The following is a 19,531-nucleotide window of genomic DNA, read 5'->3' as shown; positions in this document are numbered from 1 at the left end:
AATATGTTGTAACGAAACGTGGAAAGTTCGCGACAAAAAAGTAAAACAATTCTGGTTATGATGTCACGTCGCAGTTTTGGGATAGACGTCAATATTTCCAAATGAAAGTGTACAAATTTAGATTTATGTCGCAATTTCAAGAAAAAACATCACCATTTCATGGTAAACCTTCACATTTTTAACATGAAATTGATACTTTTGTATATGAAGCATCGACATGAGACGTCGTAAGTTTGTGAATAATCGTTGCACTCAGTGGCGTAGGAAGGTACTTTTGAGTGTGAGGGCTGAAGACTGATGGCCAGCCTGGGGGAGGGGTCTAAGGGGAGGGGGTGTCCCCCTCCCCTTTGGATTTTATTGCATTTCCAGGTGGCCTCAGATGCAATTTGGTGCAATATAGCACACTTCAACACCCACTCCATTTTGTAAACTTAATTTTGTATTTTCACCTGGCCTTAAATGCAATTTGGTGCTCCAAATGAGATCTTTTTTTCTCATTTGGAAATGAAAAAGGGGTTTTCTGACTTGCGAACCGGGGGGGGGGGCGGAATGATACTTCCGCCCTCCACATTTTTCACTGGGGGGGCTGGCGCCCCCCAGCCCCCCGGTTCCTACGCCCTTGGTTGCACTGAATTTTTGTGATAAAAGTTCGATATTGCTAAATACAATAATGAAATTTGGGGGTGAAAAGTTTGAGATTAAAGGAATAGTTCAGGTGTCACAAATGTTTATCTTATATGAAAGAAGACAATAAAAGAAACCCAACAGTGAAGAAATTATTCAATATCTTTTTCCGTTTAGGAGATATTCAAGTTTAAAGTTCTATCTGATTGTGTAGAAACTGCTGAAATCAGCTGAGACTAGCTGTGACGTCATCTCCTCACATTCCTGAAAAGTCTTTGTTATTTTATTAAAATATTTTGTAAGATTTTATGACCTACAACCAAAAGATATGTCAGGAGATCTCATATGTGTCAAGGGAAGTATTTGAGATTTAACATCTGAAGAATGTTTGATTATACTTTTTTAGATTTGTGAAAAAAAAGTAATTATTTTTTAATGAAATATATTCACACATGTTAAGGAAGTGAGGATGTGACATCACACCCTCACAGTTAATCTTTCTACGTACCAGTCATTTGCAAAGAAATTGTGAAATCTTCAAAGTGTGATATCTCCTTAACAGAGAATGCTATCATGGTAGTTTCTTCACTATTCTGTTTGTCTTTTTAAGCTCTTTCATACAAGATAGACATGTCAGACACCTGAACCAATCCTTTAATCGTCAGGACATTGGTGTAATTTGTCGAAATTTGGGATAATAAATTTTGGGGGCAAGCGAGAAATTTCGAGATGAAATTTCAAATTTTAGAGCTAAAATTTAAAAAATATACCGATGCTATGGGCAAGTCGACAAAGGCAGTGCCATTTGAAGCAATGAGGCTTAGCTATAGGGAGGTTCGGGGTTCGATTCCCGGCCAGGTCATAGTAAGTTGGGTTTTCAATTGAAATTGAAATTTGAGTTAAAAGGTTGAATTGAAAGCCACCCGACCTGTAAGTTTCTCCCCCATTTGTGGTCCCTGTAGGCGTCGTAAAAATAGCTGCTGATTACAATTCTTATTATTATTATATTACTGTTAAGATAGAGTTCTCCTTTAAATATCTGAATGCAAGATGGCCATTGTGTATTGAGGGAGTGATGTGTGCTATAAGAATTTAAAGCTTAGATTAAATGTTTTGACCTGCAGCTGCTTGAAAAGTCTTAACCTCCATGTCTACTAACAGTGCAGTCATGAGAGTTAGCCTTCTTTTTTCTTTGGGGGGGGGGGGAGGGGGCTTCATTAAACTATCTATTCTTCTTCTTCTTCTTAGTCAAGAGTAATAGAATTTCTTATGATTTCATCACATTTCATCATAACGAATAAATTTCAACGATTTCATAACAACGAATAAAAGAACAGTCATATCAAAAGTATTTATGTAAACATTTCAATATTTTTTATGAATATCTCAATGTCTGTGGTATATATGAACAAATCTAAGCATAAATAGGAATGAATTACTGCTTGGTACCTGTATACATGTGGCAAGGTAAAATTTTACTGCTGTACACTTTAGAAAAATGTTTATATAACTTTTATGAGATAAAAAGCAAATTAAAAAGTCATTCTTCCTTAAACATGGAAGCCTTTGAGGCATTGCAGCATTCTAGAATACATTTGGAACACACACACAATACAAAACCTTAAAAAATAATATTCCAAAAATATTGATAAAAATATGAGGTATACTGTATGCATTACAAAAGCTTACAGGTTGTGCATGGACATGCAGCCAAATCCAGTATGAATGAAAAGTAACGAAATTGTGAATGACAGGTGATCTTAAAATTATTTTTATTACTGATATACCTGGCAGACACAATCCTATACACTAAACTTTCAATCGTCTCAAGGGAAAATAGATATTATATTTATAAAATACATATTCAGAAACAACCTTTGTTTATAGAATTTACCCTGTATGTATTACCTCTATGATGGATGTTGTATCTCCAATACGATGAAATTTTAATGTTTCATGTGTAACAATTATTCACATTGTGGTAAATTATATAGGTACAGTAATCTGTTCATTAATTGTACTGGCACTGGAAAAAAAACACATAAGATGCCTTAATGTATTACGGTGTATCACTGTTTTCTGTAGTGTGCTTCTATGAAATGATATGAGGCCCTGCTTTGCTTCAAGTTCACTTATGCCTCAAATCGTGGCAAGTTCAAATATTGCTATCTTGAATACCATAGAAACTGTAGAAATTGAATGTAAATTTCATCAGGGTGCTTACAATGTGTTTTCATAGTCTGTATATGATTTAACCTGATCATGTCCACCTAGTTTATTTGGATCCTGGCATATCTGGAGGTAAAAATCCAACCGTTCCTCTGTTTACAATCTTTGCATAGTAACACATTTCTTTCTTCCCTACAGTCCAGTCCTTTGAATGACCTTAACAATTGTAGTGCATTTCTATGTCTCTACCTCCAAAGAGAACCCTTTAGTCTGCTTGTCACACACAGAACTTCCCATCAATTGATGTAAAAATAACTACCATGGTATCCTATACGTTTAGGAAAATATTATTATCTGGACATATTAGGAGAAAGTAAGGTAACTGCCCAAATGGTCCAGAATGTCCATAGCTCTCTGTTGAGGTATAAGACTGCTCTTCTCTTAAATAATTGTGAGGAAATTAGGGTCATGGGATGTCAAATAGTCCAGAATTTCCGGTAGCTCTCCCTTGAGTTATCAGAGAGGTTGCTGTACAGGAGGTACACTACTTTTATTCTTCTATATAGTATTGGAGATCATGTTTTGCTGCCATCTTCCAAGCATTGAATACCTACAGTATATAGGACGAGAAAAAAAATACTTTGGTTGTAACCACACATATTCCCTTAATATGAGTTCATAATAGTAATATAATAACCATATAGTGAAAACCAAACAAACAATATAAGAATAAATGAATGATTATTTCATAAAGAAAGTAAATAACTTTTTTTATAGATTTGTTTTCTTTGCATTGAGATAAAGGGAGCATGCCAAAATAGATATTTCACTAACATTACAGTCACCTAGATCATACAGACTGCGCAAGTTTTATATTATAATAATATTCTACAAACTTTGATATATCTATGCCCTAATGCTTTCAACACTACAGCCACTTTGTTCCCCTCTGTAAATTTATGCATTGCTCCATGACTAATGCTATGAATTTATGATTTTTCAACAACAAAAAAACACTGACCCATGGACTGAAATGTGTATTTTAGTTAGCATAGTCTTCTTAGGGAATGGTGTTAAAGTACCATAATTAAAGGACTAATTAGTCAGATTTAAATTAGTGAGAAATGATGGAGATATGACAATAATTTCACTTGTACGAACCATCGACATTCACTTTGTATAGTTGGGACAAATAAAATACGTTCCAAGAAACCGTTTGTGTTGAGAGAGATATTAAGACCGGGTAGACAGAAAGCTGATAGCATATTATGGAATGTCTCTGTTTAGTATTCCACATGAAAGTGACAGGCAACCGAAAGCTTAATTTTTTTTGGGTCAAAGTCCAACAATAGCAAAAGTTTAACAGAAACTACAGTATCTGGTGTCTGGACGTTTCATGTCTGCAAAAGTTTAACAGAAACTACAGTACCTGGAGTCTGGACATGTGTGTCCTGTCTTTTTACCGTACCTTGGCACAAAGTCTTCTTTCTTCATTCTTGTTAAATTTCTTCGATGTCAGAGATTTAATTAGATGCTGCCTCCACTGGTTCCATCCTCTCCTCATCTTCCAGTAATGCTCCTTGAATTCACAGGATAATTTAAAGGAAGGAAAATAGAACAAAAAAGAGGGAAACTTTAAGATACAAAAATTTATATAAAATAAATTAAGTATCATGTAGGCTGTTAAAAGAACCCACTGCTATCAGTCCATGTAATATTTCTACAACACATGTATTCACTTCTGAAATTGACCCTCATGTTTTTCACCTATGTGCTTGTTATAATGTTAGCTCTTGATAGCTTGATAACATGAAAGGATTGAAAATAACTTCCCACCTATGTGCTTATTATAATGTTAGCTGTTGATAGCTGGATAGCATAACAGGATCTTAAGTAACTTCCCACCTATGTGCTTATTATAATGTTAGCTCTTGATAACTTGATAGCATAAAATGATCAAAAATAACTCCCACCTATGGGCTTGTTATGTTAGCTCTTGATAGCATAAAAGGATCAAACATAACTTCCCACCTATATGTTTGCTATGCTAGCTCTTGATAGCTTGATAACATAACATTATCTTAAGTAACTTCCCACCTATGTGCTTGTAATAATGTTTGTAACATGAATATGATCAGAGGAATGATGTATAGTTTTTGTATTGGAATCACCGAATGAGCTGCAATTATTATAATTTTATAACAATCCTGGCTGCAACCTGTCATTCCTTACATGGATACCCTTGAATACTATATGTGATATAAATATATCTACAGTGGTTAGAATATTTCTTTTCAATTGTACAAACTATATTATAAAGAATGTTAGAAATCACCATAGTAACCATACCATCTGCTCAGCAACAATCCTCTGAGATGTCAGATTCATCCATTTCCTTCCATACTTTTGCAACAACCAATTTTTCCTCTGTCTCTCTTGTTTCTGTTGTTCAACTCCTTTCTTCCAACACTTGATAACATGCAAACTGGAATAAAAGAAGCCACGAATTACCACCAGAATGAGATTACACAGTTACAACCGTAGAAGTCATTTCATTTTCTTTGTTATACAGATCAATAAGTGCAAAAGAAGTAGTGAAGAGAATAAACATTTGTAATTAGTCAAAAATAAATAATCTTCATAAATTTTGAAGTTTGTTGTAACCCTTCTCTTCTCCTCAATGAGATCATAGTTAAGAAAACAGATAAATAAGTAAAAAAAAATAATTCAATTCAACTATTGTAACATAAGATAATTTATTTTTTATTTTTCGATATATCAGCCACAAAAAATGCATCATAAACAAACAATCTGATAAACAATGTGAAAAAAAAAGAGAAAAAACATAAAGAAACAATTTACAGAATGACAATCCAAGACAGATACAATTGAAAAAATGAAAAGAAATTCATTCAAGTCAAAATGTTCTTTCAGAGATTCAATTTAAATGACGAATTTGAATTTTTTTCCGTCAGCTGTGACATTGGTATTCACGTTGTCTTTCCTTTACCTCAAACATCGTCTGGAAAATGCCTCAGCCTTTTGCTCCTTCTCTCTCTCTATCCGCCTATACTGTTGTCTCTTCTCTACCCACCATCTCCAATGAGCAGCTGCACTCTGTGCAAGAGAAAACAGCCGCAACCTCTCCTTTCCTCTTTGAGTAGTCCTGCTCTTCCACCTCTCAAAGCAAATGCTGATGATTTTATCAGATGGATGTCCGCTAGCATTGCGACGTAGGACTTCCCTGTCATATTTTATCATGTCATGCTTTCCGTACAAGACCAGCTGGATCCTACGATACGTGAAGGTTGCCAGAGCATTTTCATATAACTCTTGCAAATGCTTCTCCTTTTGCATCGTGTGCAACCAGGCCTGGAAGTGTCTAAAAGAATAAAAATAAAGTAGAAGTTTCCAGCCAAAGACAATCAGACATACACCAGCCAATTTGTACATGCCTACCAATCGACCCTAGATAATAGATATGCTAAATTTAAACATACATGGAGGCCTTGTCAACGATCGTGTCTAAAAGGGAGAGAGGCATGTGAAAAGACATTTACACGGTAAAACATCGCATTGAATGACAAAGCAATTAATGACAGGAGCTAAAATATGAGAATATGCGAGACTATTGGACAAAGTCATATTTTACAGGGTAAAGTTGATAAAAGGGTGTGAAGACTGTAATCTGACCTAGTTTCAAATGAGGTGTAACAGAAGTGTTAGACGCCACCATCAATTCCAGAAAATACACACACAGCTTGCTACTGTCGATAATTAGACACTAGTTTACAGTCAATACATACAGCTACGGTCAATACCCACAACACAGTGTACATAGCTGCGATGGACATCAAAGATAACAAGGTATCTCGTTTCATTACTGTCTGCATTTTGTAGCGACATGAAGAAAAACTTCACTTGCAAGCAACAGAAAGTTAACTTTTTCAGGCGGTTTGAGGCGAGTCTTCAATGCCTTTAAGACTACACAGAAAAGAGGCTAAAAGAAGTCTCAGATCACTTGTTACCTTCTGAGTTGATGTTTGTGGTAGGAGCTGCCAGCATTTCTCCGCTGATCCATTTGTTCCCTCCATTTACTGAAAGCAAATCTTACACGATTTCTCTCTTGCTTCACTCTAATACTCTGAATCAAAAGTCTCTGCTTTTTGTTTTCTGAGCAAAAAAAAAAAAAGTGATTGGTTTGTGACCACTATGATGTCATCAATCTGACTCTTCAAGTTTGAAATATCTGAATTTTTTTGACCCCATGACCTTTGACATGTTACTTTAATACACTATTAACATTCACTCATTCAAGAAGGTTATCTAGGCCCTTGTTTGGTTATCGTTATGTTCACAACCCTCATTACATTATTCACAGAAAATACTTTAAGGTGGTTACAAATTGACGATGAATATGAACAGATAAGACTTGCTTAATTAGTATGTTTCTAACAGTACTAAGAAAATAACAAAGGGGAGGGTGAAAAACGTTGATATTATTATAAATGATAGAACTGGAGTATTAATTCACCCCTCAACATTGAACAAAATGCTTTCAACTTGGATGTTGCATTATCAGGAATGGAATTTTTTATATGGGAATAAGTCAAAACTTTGTAGCCAAATTTTCAATAGTTGTGAAGACCCACCCCGCCCCACACACTGAACACTTGACCAGCACTCACATTGACTGAAGTCTGTTAATGACTACAAGTATTCGGTTAGGTCACGTGTGTGCATGTATTACCTCTCTATGGTTGTCTACATGATAAAACTGGGCAGTTCTAGTAGTGAATTGCACAGACTGCACTAAAAGGTGATGTTAAATTTATATATTTTGTAACAATCAAATGACCCCTGACTTATTTCTTTCCAAACTGATTGACGTTGGCTTCTGTAAGCAGGTTTATTATATGTAGTAACTTTGGTCATTGACAATATGATTTTAAGGAAGAGTCTTCACCCATATTATTCTTTTAACTGTAGATTGCTAAAGCAACTTACCAGAACACCAAATCTGTAAGGCATTGAAAGATGTCTGCAGACGTCTCCTTTCTGTACTTTCTTGGACTTGTCTCATTATCTGAATATTCATGAGGGCAACTTTCCATGTACTCCACATCTGAGGGTAAGAACAATGGAATGTAGGAAGATATACATATGCAACTTCCTGTACAAACAATCTGGAGGAGACCCTTGACAGTGCAGCAATTCTATAGATTGGTGTTATACAGCGGTGTTATACAGCTGTGTTATACAGCAGTGTTATACAGCTGTGTTATACACCGCAGTGTTATACAGCTGTGTTATGCGGCTGTGTTACACACCGCTGTGTTATACAGCAGTGTTATACACAGCTGTGTTATACACCGGTGTTATATAGCTGTGTTATATAGCTGTGTTATATAGCTGTGTTATACAGCTGTGTTATACAGCAGTGTTATACAGCAGTGTTATACAGCAGTGTTATACAGTAGTGTTATACAGCTGTGTTATACAGTTGTGATACAGCTGTGTTATACAGCCGTGGTATACACCGCTGTGTTATACAGCTGTGTTATACAGCTGTGTTATACAGCTGTGTACAGCTACGTTATACAGCGGTGTGATACAGCTGTGTTATACAGCGGTGTGATACAGCTGTGTTATACAGCGGTGTTATACACCGCTGTGTAGTATAGCTGTGTTATACAGCTGTGTTATACAGCTACGTTATACAGCGGTGTAATACAGCGGTGTGATACAGCTGTGTTATACACAGCAGTGTTAAACAGCTGTGTTATACAGCTGTGTTATACATCGGTGATATACATCAGTGTTATACAGCTGTGTAATACAGCTGTGTTATACACCGCTGTGTAATATAGCTGTGTTATACAGCTACGTTATACAGCGGTGTGATACAGCGGTGTGATACAGCTGTGTTATACAGCAGTGTTAAACAGCTGTGTTATACATCGGTGATATACATCAGTGTTATACAGCTGTGTTATACAGCAGTGTTATATAGCAGTGTTGTACACCGCTCTGTTATACAGCTCTGTTGTACAGCTGTGTTATACAGCAGTGTTATACAGCGGTGTTATACCGCGGTGCTATACAGCGGTCTTATACAGCCATCTTTCCTTTTTATCGTGGATTGTTTCAGACAGATGAACTTTATTACATATCTTGGACATAAGTGATTTTATGTTGTAGTCTCTATTAAATGTATTTGCTTCCTTGTGGTGGTACAAACCTTGCCAATTAAAGGAAAGTTATCTGAGAAGATAATATGTTATTTTTAAATTGTTGAATTTGTACCATAAACAGAAATATGCATACAAAAATGAAGAAGAAGAAGAAGTAACAAACAACAATAAACTATAGAGTAAATCTATGGCACAGAAAGCATTATACTGTTATTATAATAAACAGGTTAATACCTTGCTAAGCTGGAGCACATTACTCGTTATAACTACAAACTGCTCGTCTTTCTTGACTCAATGGTCATCACATTATATGTGAATACAGCCAGCCTCATGAGAATTCTGTGCAACATTTCAATCCACTGCTGAACACTGCATTCAAGTAACTAATGCCTGCCTCGAAAATGTGAAGGGTTCATTGAGTAGGCTCTTTACAAATGCACATAGACACTAAGCCAACTTTTTCCAAAATATTAAGTGGTGAGTTAAACCATTCTTGTAAACCTTAACCACCTTTGATACTAAATGACCGCTAACTTATCTTGATGACTTGAATGTCAAAACAGCCAAACATACAAAATTGTCAAATCGCCTTGATTTCCAATATACATTTCAAACAGAATGAGTTTTTGAGATTTCAAATTCACTCTTGATCTCTACATACCTGCTTCTCTACTTTGGCTTTGTAGAAATTGTCAGCTTTCTTTGTCAGTGTCTGTTGTAACCACATTTGAAAACAGACAGTTAAAGTTCTTTGTGACCTCTGACCTGCAAAGTCATCCGAAATCTGCTGTTTTTGTTGAATATCATGCGACATATCCATCCAATGACTGAAACAACGTTCAACCTGGCAGAATTCGAAATAAGGAAAGATGAATGATTAGATGATAGTTTGTTTGACTGACTCGAGGCCTCAGCAGAGAGGGGCTGGGGAATTGGCCTTTACAGAGGCCCAAGTTTAAAACAGGGGGGGGGGGCATGGAAATATGGGTGTGAGAGAAATGTTTAATCACTTCAATCAGGCCCTATTGACATAATTACGACTGACCTGGTTCTCCATGCCCCTGACTAACTGAACATCATTCAATAAACTACGTAACATTATAACTGTGATGAGGGTGCTAGGAGAGGGGAAAAGGTCGAAGGACGGGGATAGGTCGGAGGAGGGGTAGACTAAAGTAAGAGTTCAGGTTTTCAGACACTTATTCATCATCATGACACATTAAAAGCGAATGTTTTTTTACATTCCATTATCTTACACTGCCATGCTGATGGGGATGTGCTTGTAAAACTTGATACTTGTGTGGAGTGAGAGAGGGTTGGGTTCCAGAATATAGTGTCGTATAGCACCAGAGGCTGTTATTCCCTACACTAAGACTAATTCCTAGCTAGATCAACATTTTTTTCTTTCTTGTTTCAATTTTCCTTCGAGCAAAACTTGTTAGATTGATATGAATCATGTATAGTATTGTCAATCTGTTGATGAGTTGATGGTTAAGGCTTCTTTTACCATTTGATGTTGCATGCGAAGACGGAAGCTTTCCTCATCTGCAAGTCTCCTCTTCTGCTGCTTGGTGTAAATACACCAATCATGGAGGTACCTGGGGGGGGGGGACAAAAATAAATAGAGTAAACTAGCAAACTTGTCAAGTTGTATTGGAATGATCACCTCCCTATGATGTTAGCAAAACATTTTTCTAGCATAGAACACATTGTCTAAATATCTCTGTAAAGTACTCACTTTGTTTTACTCTTTTACATTAACCTGCATAACTACTGTCATTTGCAATACCCTAGAACTGTCAATGTAAAACTGGACCAAGTGCTTTGGTACAGATTTACATAAAGTACATGATAGTACTACTAATTGAATATCCTGAAGAATTAAACTTAAATTTAAAAGTATATAAACAAACTAAAAAAGGCGCTGAAAATTAATCAGTTTATGGTTCAGTTTGAAATGTGAAAGTGTAAGCATTTATTGACTTTCTTATTTGTTGTTATCATTTATTGTGTTAGTGTTCAATATGCCATACTTCTACACAGCATGATGTGCATTGAAAAGCTGATTGCATGAAATAAAAGGATTATTTCAAATTCCTTTTTATGTTTTTTTAGTATTTAATGATTATTTAATAATTTCCCTGAGCTGGTGATCAAGCTGATACAACATTGTGTTACTCCTTGGTATACAGCCTGCACTGTGAAAAGTCATACAGTTGGGAAGAAAACAGGTTTCATGTTACTCAACACGGCAATAGTTACCTGCTACACAAGTGGCTTTCATAAAATCGATCAGCAACTGAGGTCTTGTCAAACTTTTCCCTCCATATTTTCCAACACTGTTCCAGTCGGTTCCTACTTTTCAGTCTGGTACGATCCTGTTGGAGTCTTGATAAATTTCTACTCTTATGAACCAACCGTCTCCAGCGAGAAACTGCATCCTGGATTGCCATCCTCTGTTTCTGTTGAAGGTGACAGACCATCAGCCAATGAGAGACCACCTAGTTAATTGATCAAGAAAATGACATCATGGATATAACATTGTAGACATTTTGGTATACCAGGAAATTTTTCAATTCATTTTGATTTGTTTTTCAACAACAGTGTACAATATAACAATATAATTTAATCATCTAAATACACTAAAAGACACAGAAGCCTCAAGATGTAAGTAGAAGATACCCATGCAGGAAATGAAGGACAGAAATTCACCCGCCCCTCAACCCAATCCACCCCCCCCCACACCAATAGAAAGAAAAGGGGGGAGTGACACACACACAAAGCAGAATGTGTTTTACCAAGACAATCTCTGCACACAAGATTCAACCTTCTGAATCATGCCTTACTTTATAGCATAGAGAGAGCAATATGGTCAAGTGGTTCAGGCAGTGGAATTGTGATCTAAGGCTTGCAGGTTCGAGTTCTGGCCAGATCATTACGTTGTGTCCTTGGGCAAAGCACTTTATCTCCATTGCCTCTCTTCACCCAGGTGTATAAATGGGGACCTGTACGATAAACTGTCAGCTGGGCGCTGTTTAGCTGCTGCCCTGTGGAGGGTTGCCTCTGTTTGACAGGCTATCAATGACCAGGGTAATATTGTTATGCGCCTTGAGCACAGTTATCGGTGGATATGTCTGCACTTTATAAATCCTCAATATTATTACCATTATTATTATTACTATTATTATTATAATGATAGTCACTATAGTCTACCACAGCAATTGAATATGATTTGCTTCCTGAATCTATCACTCCCCTATATTATCATGCATTCCCTGGTAATGACAAACCTCTTCCATCAAGTTATGGCATCTCATCTTTTCTCTTCTCTCCAAGCTCACATACTCCTTCCACTTCTCAAATGAGATTCTCAGTGTAGTTTGTTCTTGATTTATGGTCAGCTTTAGCATCCTCTTCTTTGCTTCCATCCTCTTCCTCCAGATGTAAAATGCCTCTCTCGACTCTCTCTCTTCAACTATCACCTCTACTTTACGAGCCGACTTACGAAGCTCGATTTGCTGATGCTTGAAATTCAACCAGAGACCAAAACATCTTTACAAAAAGAAAAGAAAGAAAGGCAAGATAAGTCATCTTGTGATATTTGTTTCATAACCACCAAATGATAAAAAAATATTTAAAAAATAGGATGGAATCTAAGTAAAATGAGCAATGAATGACCTTCATTATTGGTGTGACTTTTATCCAAACTCGTAAGGTTTCAAAATGTTAAATTGCCTTATCACAGGTAGGTATTCTCTTTTAAAAGGTTATTTATTGAGCAAAATTTCCTCCAAATTCAAATGTTTAAAATATTTTGACACTGTCAGTGCTGCAAAGATCTCCTTCATTACTTTTTGAAACCGAATTAAACACAGGATTACTTTAGCCCAATGCAAAGGCAGTAAGTTAACAGTGACAGTCTCTCTGGAGGGGGTGTCAAGCAGCCTCGATTCATTACACTGATTCTTAAAGAAGATAGTAAGCTCTGTTGTGCTTACAAACTTATTTCTCTTGTTTCACCACAGTGTCACAACAATATTTTAAATACTTCAAAACAACAGCTAACTTTAAAACTATGCAATAGCAACATTTAGCACAGGATTGCAACTTGAGATGAGTTTTCCAGGACGAGTCCAAATTCTGTGAATAGTGGTCTGTGCATCACAGGCATTCCTATGCAGCTACAGGCCATTTAACATTTCCATCAAGGTCCACAACAAATAATGTACAGAGTACACATAATAAAGTGAAGCGAGGACAAACAAATCTTACTTTTTTGTTAATTGTTGGTCTCTAAAACTTTGAGCAACGATGCATTCCTTCAACTGACATCTCCAAATATTCCAGAAATGTTGAAGTGCCGTCATAGCAACCATGCTTTGTGCGGTTTCGGTGTGTTCTCTATCCTCCCTGGTTCTTTGTGCATATTGGTGCCACAGATGAAGGATGTCCCTGAGATGGTTTTCATTGACCTTTGACCTCATCTGCTGTACCTTGGATTTGTGTAACAAAGCCTCTTTCCACCTTAATAATACCTGGAACAACATATAACATTAAAAACATCGTAAAAAAAAAGCAGCTGGGTGTGTTTCAATGGTAACTTCTCCTAAAATAAATCAATGCTTGTACAGAATCCATATTGCTGGTATACATATATATCCCAACATCACAATATAATATAACAAGTGGATGGTATACATAATATCACAAGGTGAACAAAATCTACCATTATAGAACATTATTTATAGATTTAGTAACTTAGAAAAAATTAAGATATACCATGGAGGTAAACCTAGATGTAATAAAATTACTAAAAATCTATACTAATCATGCATTACTCTATACTAACCACATGATAATCTATATGAACCATGCGATACTCTATACTAACCATGCATTACTCTATACTAACCATGTATACTATAAACCATGCATTACTTTACACAAACAATGCATTACTCTATACGAGCCATGCATAACTCAATGCGAACCATGCATTACTCTATACGAACCATGCATTACTCTATACTAACCATGCATTACTCTATACTAACCATGCATTACTCTATACTAACCATGCATTACTCTATACTAATCATGCATTACTCTACACTAACCATGTATTACTCTAGACTTACCATGCATTACTCAATACCATGCATTACTCTTGACTAACCATCCATTACTCTACACTAACCATGCATTACTCTACAGTAACCATGTATAACTCTTTATTAACCATGTATTATTCTACACTTACCATGTGTTTCTGCCTTCTCTGAAGGAATGACTCCATTTGAATTGTTCTTTCTATATTAACTCTGGTCCATTGTAACCAAGACTGGAAACATCTACCAAATTTAAAAGACCAAAATGAAGGCAAATTTTGCAGGATGTGGCACTTATGAATGATGGCAGGGGGCAAAGGGGGGGGGTGGCAGTCCAAAATTTCTCCTGCACCCACATTGTCAGATTTTGATCATAGAATACAAAGCTATGATATCAAGGAAGGTTTTTTGTATTAGAATATTGTTGCTCTGAAAAACAATTCTGTGTAAATAATACCAAAAACAGTCAAACTATTTTTAAAATTCTTAAAGTGATATGCAACCATTAAAGGTTCCATCCAGCCAACTGTGATGGTTATCTAAGGTAGACCATGACACCATCTTCAGATGTTGAGAGAATATATTGATAAGCCATTCCTTGCTTTAGAATTTGTATTTCTTCAAGCAGTAACAAAAATACATATTCTTAATATCCGCCACTCCCCATTGTGTTTCAGTAGATCAACAGCATATTTGTAAATTAAAAACACATTAAGAAAACCACAAGATATAGAACTTAATGGAAGGAACATAGTACTAAATCATGAAATTTTATTTCTTGGCAAAAGTGAATCGTTTGTCTCTTGTAGATAAACTTCTGATTTATACCTCACCTCTGCTTCAATGTTTGCTGAAATTGATTTCTAACTTGGAGTTGCTGCCAAACTCTCAGTTTCCAAAACATGAAACATTCGTTCATGTTTTCCTTCTGAATTTTTCCCTCCAATTTTGATGAATTATAACAGAGTGTCCGGCTCTTGGTTATGAAAGAATCCCAGGATGGTTCTTCTCCAGAGAGAGTGTGAGCATACAAAACCTGCAAGGGAGAGAAAACATAAACTCAACTGAGGCTCTCAATTCCACCACATCTGAAGCAAAAGTACAAAGATTCAAAATATAGAAGAGAGAGAATATTCCAATTTATGAAAAGATATTGATTTTAGTAATTATTGGTGCAGTGAGGAATTTCATGTTTTACCTTAAAAACTTTGTACAAATTTGATATAAACATTAACAGCATTTTTATCATCATGTAATTAATGACCAATTTTTTTTTTTTTTTTCACCAAGGTCCTCGGTCCAACCTTTTGTCAACATTTCAGTTGAGACTAGATTGATCCTCTATGAGACTTTATTTTAGTTAAAATGGAATATTTCAACAAATCACCTAGTTATTTGCTTGATTGAGAGGAATGAACAGTTGGTCTGATATGTTATTAATGAATAGCATTTCACAAACAGAAAAACAGAATAACAGATAGACAATAGAACAATTGACGAAGAATAATTAGCAACCTACTCTCCTTCCCATCACTTTAATCTGATTCTCTCTTACCTGAGATTTCCATTTCTGAAATGGTGCAGAGAGTGATTTAACTGCTCTCCATCTTTCAGCGAGCTCCCTGTTCAGTCTTGACTTCTTCTTCCTCTGATGGTGAGTGCTCAAAGCCTCAAAATATTTCCCAATTAGACTTGATTTCTGTGATTGCAGGAAAAAGAAAAAGGAAAGAAAATCTGGCAAATTAATTTTGAATCTTGAACAAAAACAACACAAACTACACATGGATATTTCAGTCCACCTCACAAATAACAAGATCAGAAATGGAAACTAAATTATGTAACGTTTTCTGCTGTACTGTGTGTTATACTTTTTACTGCACAATAATATGAGAAATAAATTTGAATTTAATTGAATGATTTCCACGCTGTTCTCAACGATTCATCCTCCTGACATTTTCATGACTGTGTGATTATTAAGTACTGTATATATATATATATATATATATATATATATATATATATATATATATACTGAAAAACGACCACCTAGATGGGTATTGGTTTGGCCATGTTTACTTTAAATGGAATGAATCATTAATCTTTCATCACCTGGTGTTGATCTGCTATCTGTACTAATTTTAGCTGTCTTCTCCAGTGGTTAGTGTATCTCCTTAGTGTATTCCTCATTGTAATCTTCTTGAGTTCATCTTGCTGTAGTCTAAGGTATTTCCTATATCTAGTGTACCTAAGCCACTGCAGGAACACAGCACTGACTGGCCAAAGTCTCCAGAAATTGAGCATGTACTTTATCAAAACCTGGTTATAGAGAATATCAGAAGAAAGAGAAATATAAACTGGTTTAAGCTTACCTGAACTAAAAATAAAAAAAGGTTAAATGGGGTTGACTGAATTCAATCTACAACTTTAAAGCCTCAATCCTAACAACTTTGAGGGGAGGAAAGTGGAGGGAGGGGGAGAGGAGGGGCAGGGAAGGGAAGAACAACTGACACTCCCTATCTCAAATTTATCTAATAATTTTCTCTCTCAGTTTCAACACAAAATATAACCTATTTGAATATTTAAAAACAAAAAGTTTAAATAAATTACAAATTTATAAAACATAGCATGTTTTGTTTTGTTTGCTAATAAGAAAATTTACCAATTAAACTACAGCTATAAAGAAGAAAATCATTTTATGAAATAGGTAACATATTAAAATTGTGGACATGCCTTGCCCATCAAAGAGTATGAGGAGAGGTATTCTGGAACCATCAATTAATGTTTCGTATTGGACCACACAATTGTGGATGCCATACCTCCTTGGTCCTTCTAACAACTGTCAGGTACATTAGTGAAAGAGTCAAAACAACTTTCACAAATTCATTTCACCCATAACCATGCTGACATTTATCAAGACAATTCAGATCATTTACAGTGAGAGACAGTTAACTAATTACATGGCATTATGTGTACCTAACACTTACTACTTTTGACTGCTGTTCTTCAGTAACACAATCCTCATCATCATTTTCATCGTGAAATGATGATAACGTCTCTAAACAGTCAGATCTTGTTAGTGCTGTGTCTTCATCGACCAACTCTCGCAATGACATCATACCCAATGAGTCCTCATCTTCCACGGCATCTGATACCTCTCCAACCAAAACATCTCCCATCTCTCCCAACCAGACATCTCTCATGACATTGTTCGTTGATAATCTGTCTTGTACCGTAACGAGTTCACAAGAAGATGACGAGCGGCTGTCATCATCTGAACATCCCAGTCTCAGCGATGACGGGTGACTGGAGTCACCCTCAGATGAATGTTGCCTCCAGCCCTGACTGAAGGTTCCAGTCATACCAGTTATTGGATATGAATATTCATATTCTGTGCTTCCATCAGTATCACCATTCATTTCTTTGACCTCCTCTTGAGCAGATGGACATCCCTCTATTCTCTGGGAATATGATTCATCCATTTGATTCAAGGGAGGCTTGGGTGTGTCCCTTCTTTCTAGCTGTAATTTTGAATCTGGAGATGAGTCAGCTGATGAAAATGTATGAGCTATCTCAGTTGATTGGAATGTTCCATCATCTTCCATTACGGAGGGTGCTGTTGTTCCTGGAAACAAGGGACAGCTCTGAATGCTAATAGTTTCAAGATCGGAAGGATTGGAGGCATCCACGAAATCTGACTGCGATAGATTTTGGAACCTGCCAATCGACAGACTCTCAAGATTTGCATGGTTGCCGTGGTAGCCACTGTCTACAACAGACAAATGGACCGTGTCCGAATAATTGCTCCCCTCTGAAGCTTGCGCTCTCCTAGACAAGTCAGATGGAGTTATGGTGCCGAAGTAAGGTGAAGACAAACCGAGAGATCTGGTGAAGACTTCCAGTGAATGTTGAAATGAGAGCTTTGCATGTTGGTGCCATTGTCTGAGTAAGATCCTGAAATTTGCCTGTACTACTGCTAGGTGATGATTCCTAGTAGAAAGTAAAAAAAAAATACAATTACAAATATAACTCTGAAATAATGAATTACTAAATAATGTTATTGGTAATGATACTGTTAAATGAAAATACCAAAGGGTGAAGAACAGGAATTTTGCTAAACTTTCTGTGGAATCGCCATAATTCATTTGCTCACTTTCAATTACATATTGTCTTTTATAAATTTGTGCTATTTTGACCTATTTTAGGCTTCAAATTCCTTATTGTATATGATCCGTATCTCACATTTTCAAGCGAGCTTTGTAGTCAAATGGAAAAGGCAATGTGACTTGTCATCTAAGAACTGCAGGTTTGAGTCCTGGCCTGACCATTATGCTGTGGATTGGCAAGGCACTTAGTTTTCATTGCTGTATTCACTGTACATAAATGGGGAACTAGCTAGGTAACTTGTAAACATAGTTCCATGTGCCTGTTTGTGGCTGGGGCCTATGGGAAGTCCGCAAGGGTACACATTAATTTGATGTACTGCTGTGCCCCTGAGCAACTGTTTCAATTGAACACACTTGGGTGTGTGGGTGTGACACGTCACCAATGACCGGGGGTTAACTGTGATATAGTTGTGTGACCTGCCTTGAAACAAGATTGTAAGCATTCAGATTTTTCCAAGTATGAGGTCAAAGGACAGTTGAAAACAGCTGTAGCAACAGCACTTTAGTGAAACACTTAATATAATAAAGTCTAAATAAATTTCAATTATTGTAATATTCATTATGAGGAACCCAAACACAATGCTCCAATAGGAATGACCATAATATATTCTCACTGTGGTTACCCTTATTTTAATAATAAATTATTAAATTATCACTTTTACTTTTTTTTTTTTGGGGGGGGGGGATTTAGCCAACACTTAGAACACTGACAAGTTAAACAAGCTTCAGTTTAATATCCACTGCTACAATTTCTATTGTGACATGCATCAATATTTGTCTTTGAAACAAACTTCATATTCCTTTAAAACTAAATTTCTTACGATACCTTGCAAGGATTTCATTTTCATATGATGATTTCCATTTTCTGAAAGCAGCTCGTAAGCTGTGTACATTTCGTCTCTCTTTTACTCCAGCAATAGCTTCACTTTCCTCTTTTCTACCGGTACGCTTTCTCTCCGTCCAAAGTCGGAAGTAAAATCGCTTCAGAAGGACAGATCTCATCTGTTGAAAACAAAATAGAAACGAGAATTTTCTAGTGATTCTCCACTTGTACTCATATTCTGTCACAGTTGCCTGTACTTGAATAACATCATTTGTGGGTTTGTACTCAAATTCAGGCATTTTGGAATCTTTGTTTTTGTAATTTTGTATTTTTGTTTAAAATTGTTTTTGTACTCGCTCTGAGCATCTTGTACTTGAGACAAACAAATATATTGTATTATACTCTGATTTAGCTCAGGCTTGTACTCAGACTCGTACCAAATTAATGCCA

At 36.1% G+C, this 19,531-nt stretch overlaps 1 protein-coding gene across 3 annotated transcripts in view; it reads right to left on the bottom strand.

The window, feature by feature from the left end:
- Window positions 1-1,973: 1,973 nt before the first annotated feature.
- Window positions 1,974-19,531, bottom strand: part of LOC139975907 (uncharacterized) — a 38,191-nt gene continuing 20,633 nt past the window's right edge. For all 3 annotated transcript variants that reach the window (XM_071984194.1, XM_071984196.1, XM_071984195.1), the window contains 17 exons: window positions 19,085-19,260; window positions 17,080-18,082; window positions 16,205-16,411; window positions 15,651-15,794; window positions 14,929-15,131; window positions 14,248-14,338; window positions 13,260-13,522; window positions 12,278-12,539; window positions 11,250-11,488; window positions 10,495-10,585; window positions 9,649-9,831; window positions 7,801-7,918; window positions 6,822-6,966; window positions 5,804-6,175; window positions 5,143-5,278; window positions 4,262-4,372; window positions 1,974-3,403 (listed from right to left, as the gene is read on the bottom strand). In XM_071984194.1, the coding sequence (XP_071840295.1) occupies window positions 3,344-3,403; window positions 4,262-4,372; window positions 5,143-5,278; window positions 5,804-6,175; window positions 6,822-6,966; window positions 7,801-7,918; window positions 9,649-9,831; window positions 10,495-10,585; window positions 11,250-11,488; window positions 12,278-12,539; window positions 13,260-13,522; window positions 14,248-14,338; window positions 14,929-15,131; window positions 15,651-15,794; window positions 16,205-16,411; window positions 17,080-18,082; window positions 19,085-19,260 (3,804 nt within the window). In that variant the 3' untranslated portion in view covers window positions 1,974-3,343. The remainder of the gene's footprint in view (window positions 3,404-4,261; window positions 4,373-5,142; window positions 5,279-5,803; window positions 6,176-6,821; window positions 6,967-7,800; window positions 7,919-9,648; window positions 9,832-10,494; window positions 10,586-11,249; window positions 11,489-12,277; window positions 12,540-13,259; window positions 13,523-14,247; window positions 14,339-14,928; window positions 15,132-15,650; window positions 15,795-16,204; window positions 16,412-17,079; window positions 18,083-19,084; window positions 19,261-19,531) is intronic.

This window comes from Apostichopus japonicus, chromosome 11 (assembly GCF_037975245.1).
Source record: "Apostichopus japonicus isolate 1M-3 chromosome 11, ASM3797524v1, whole genome shotgun sequence".
Taxonomy (NCBI): domain Eukaryota; kingdom Metazoa; phylum Echinodermata; class Holothuroidea; order Aspidochirotida; family Stichopodidae; genus Apostichopus; species Apostichopus japonicus.
The sequence above is the reverse complement of the archived record's forward strand: the minus strand, read 5'-3'. Positions and strand labels throughout refer to the sequence as shown.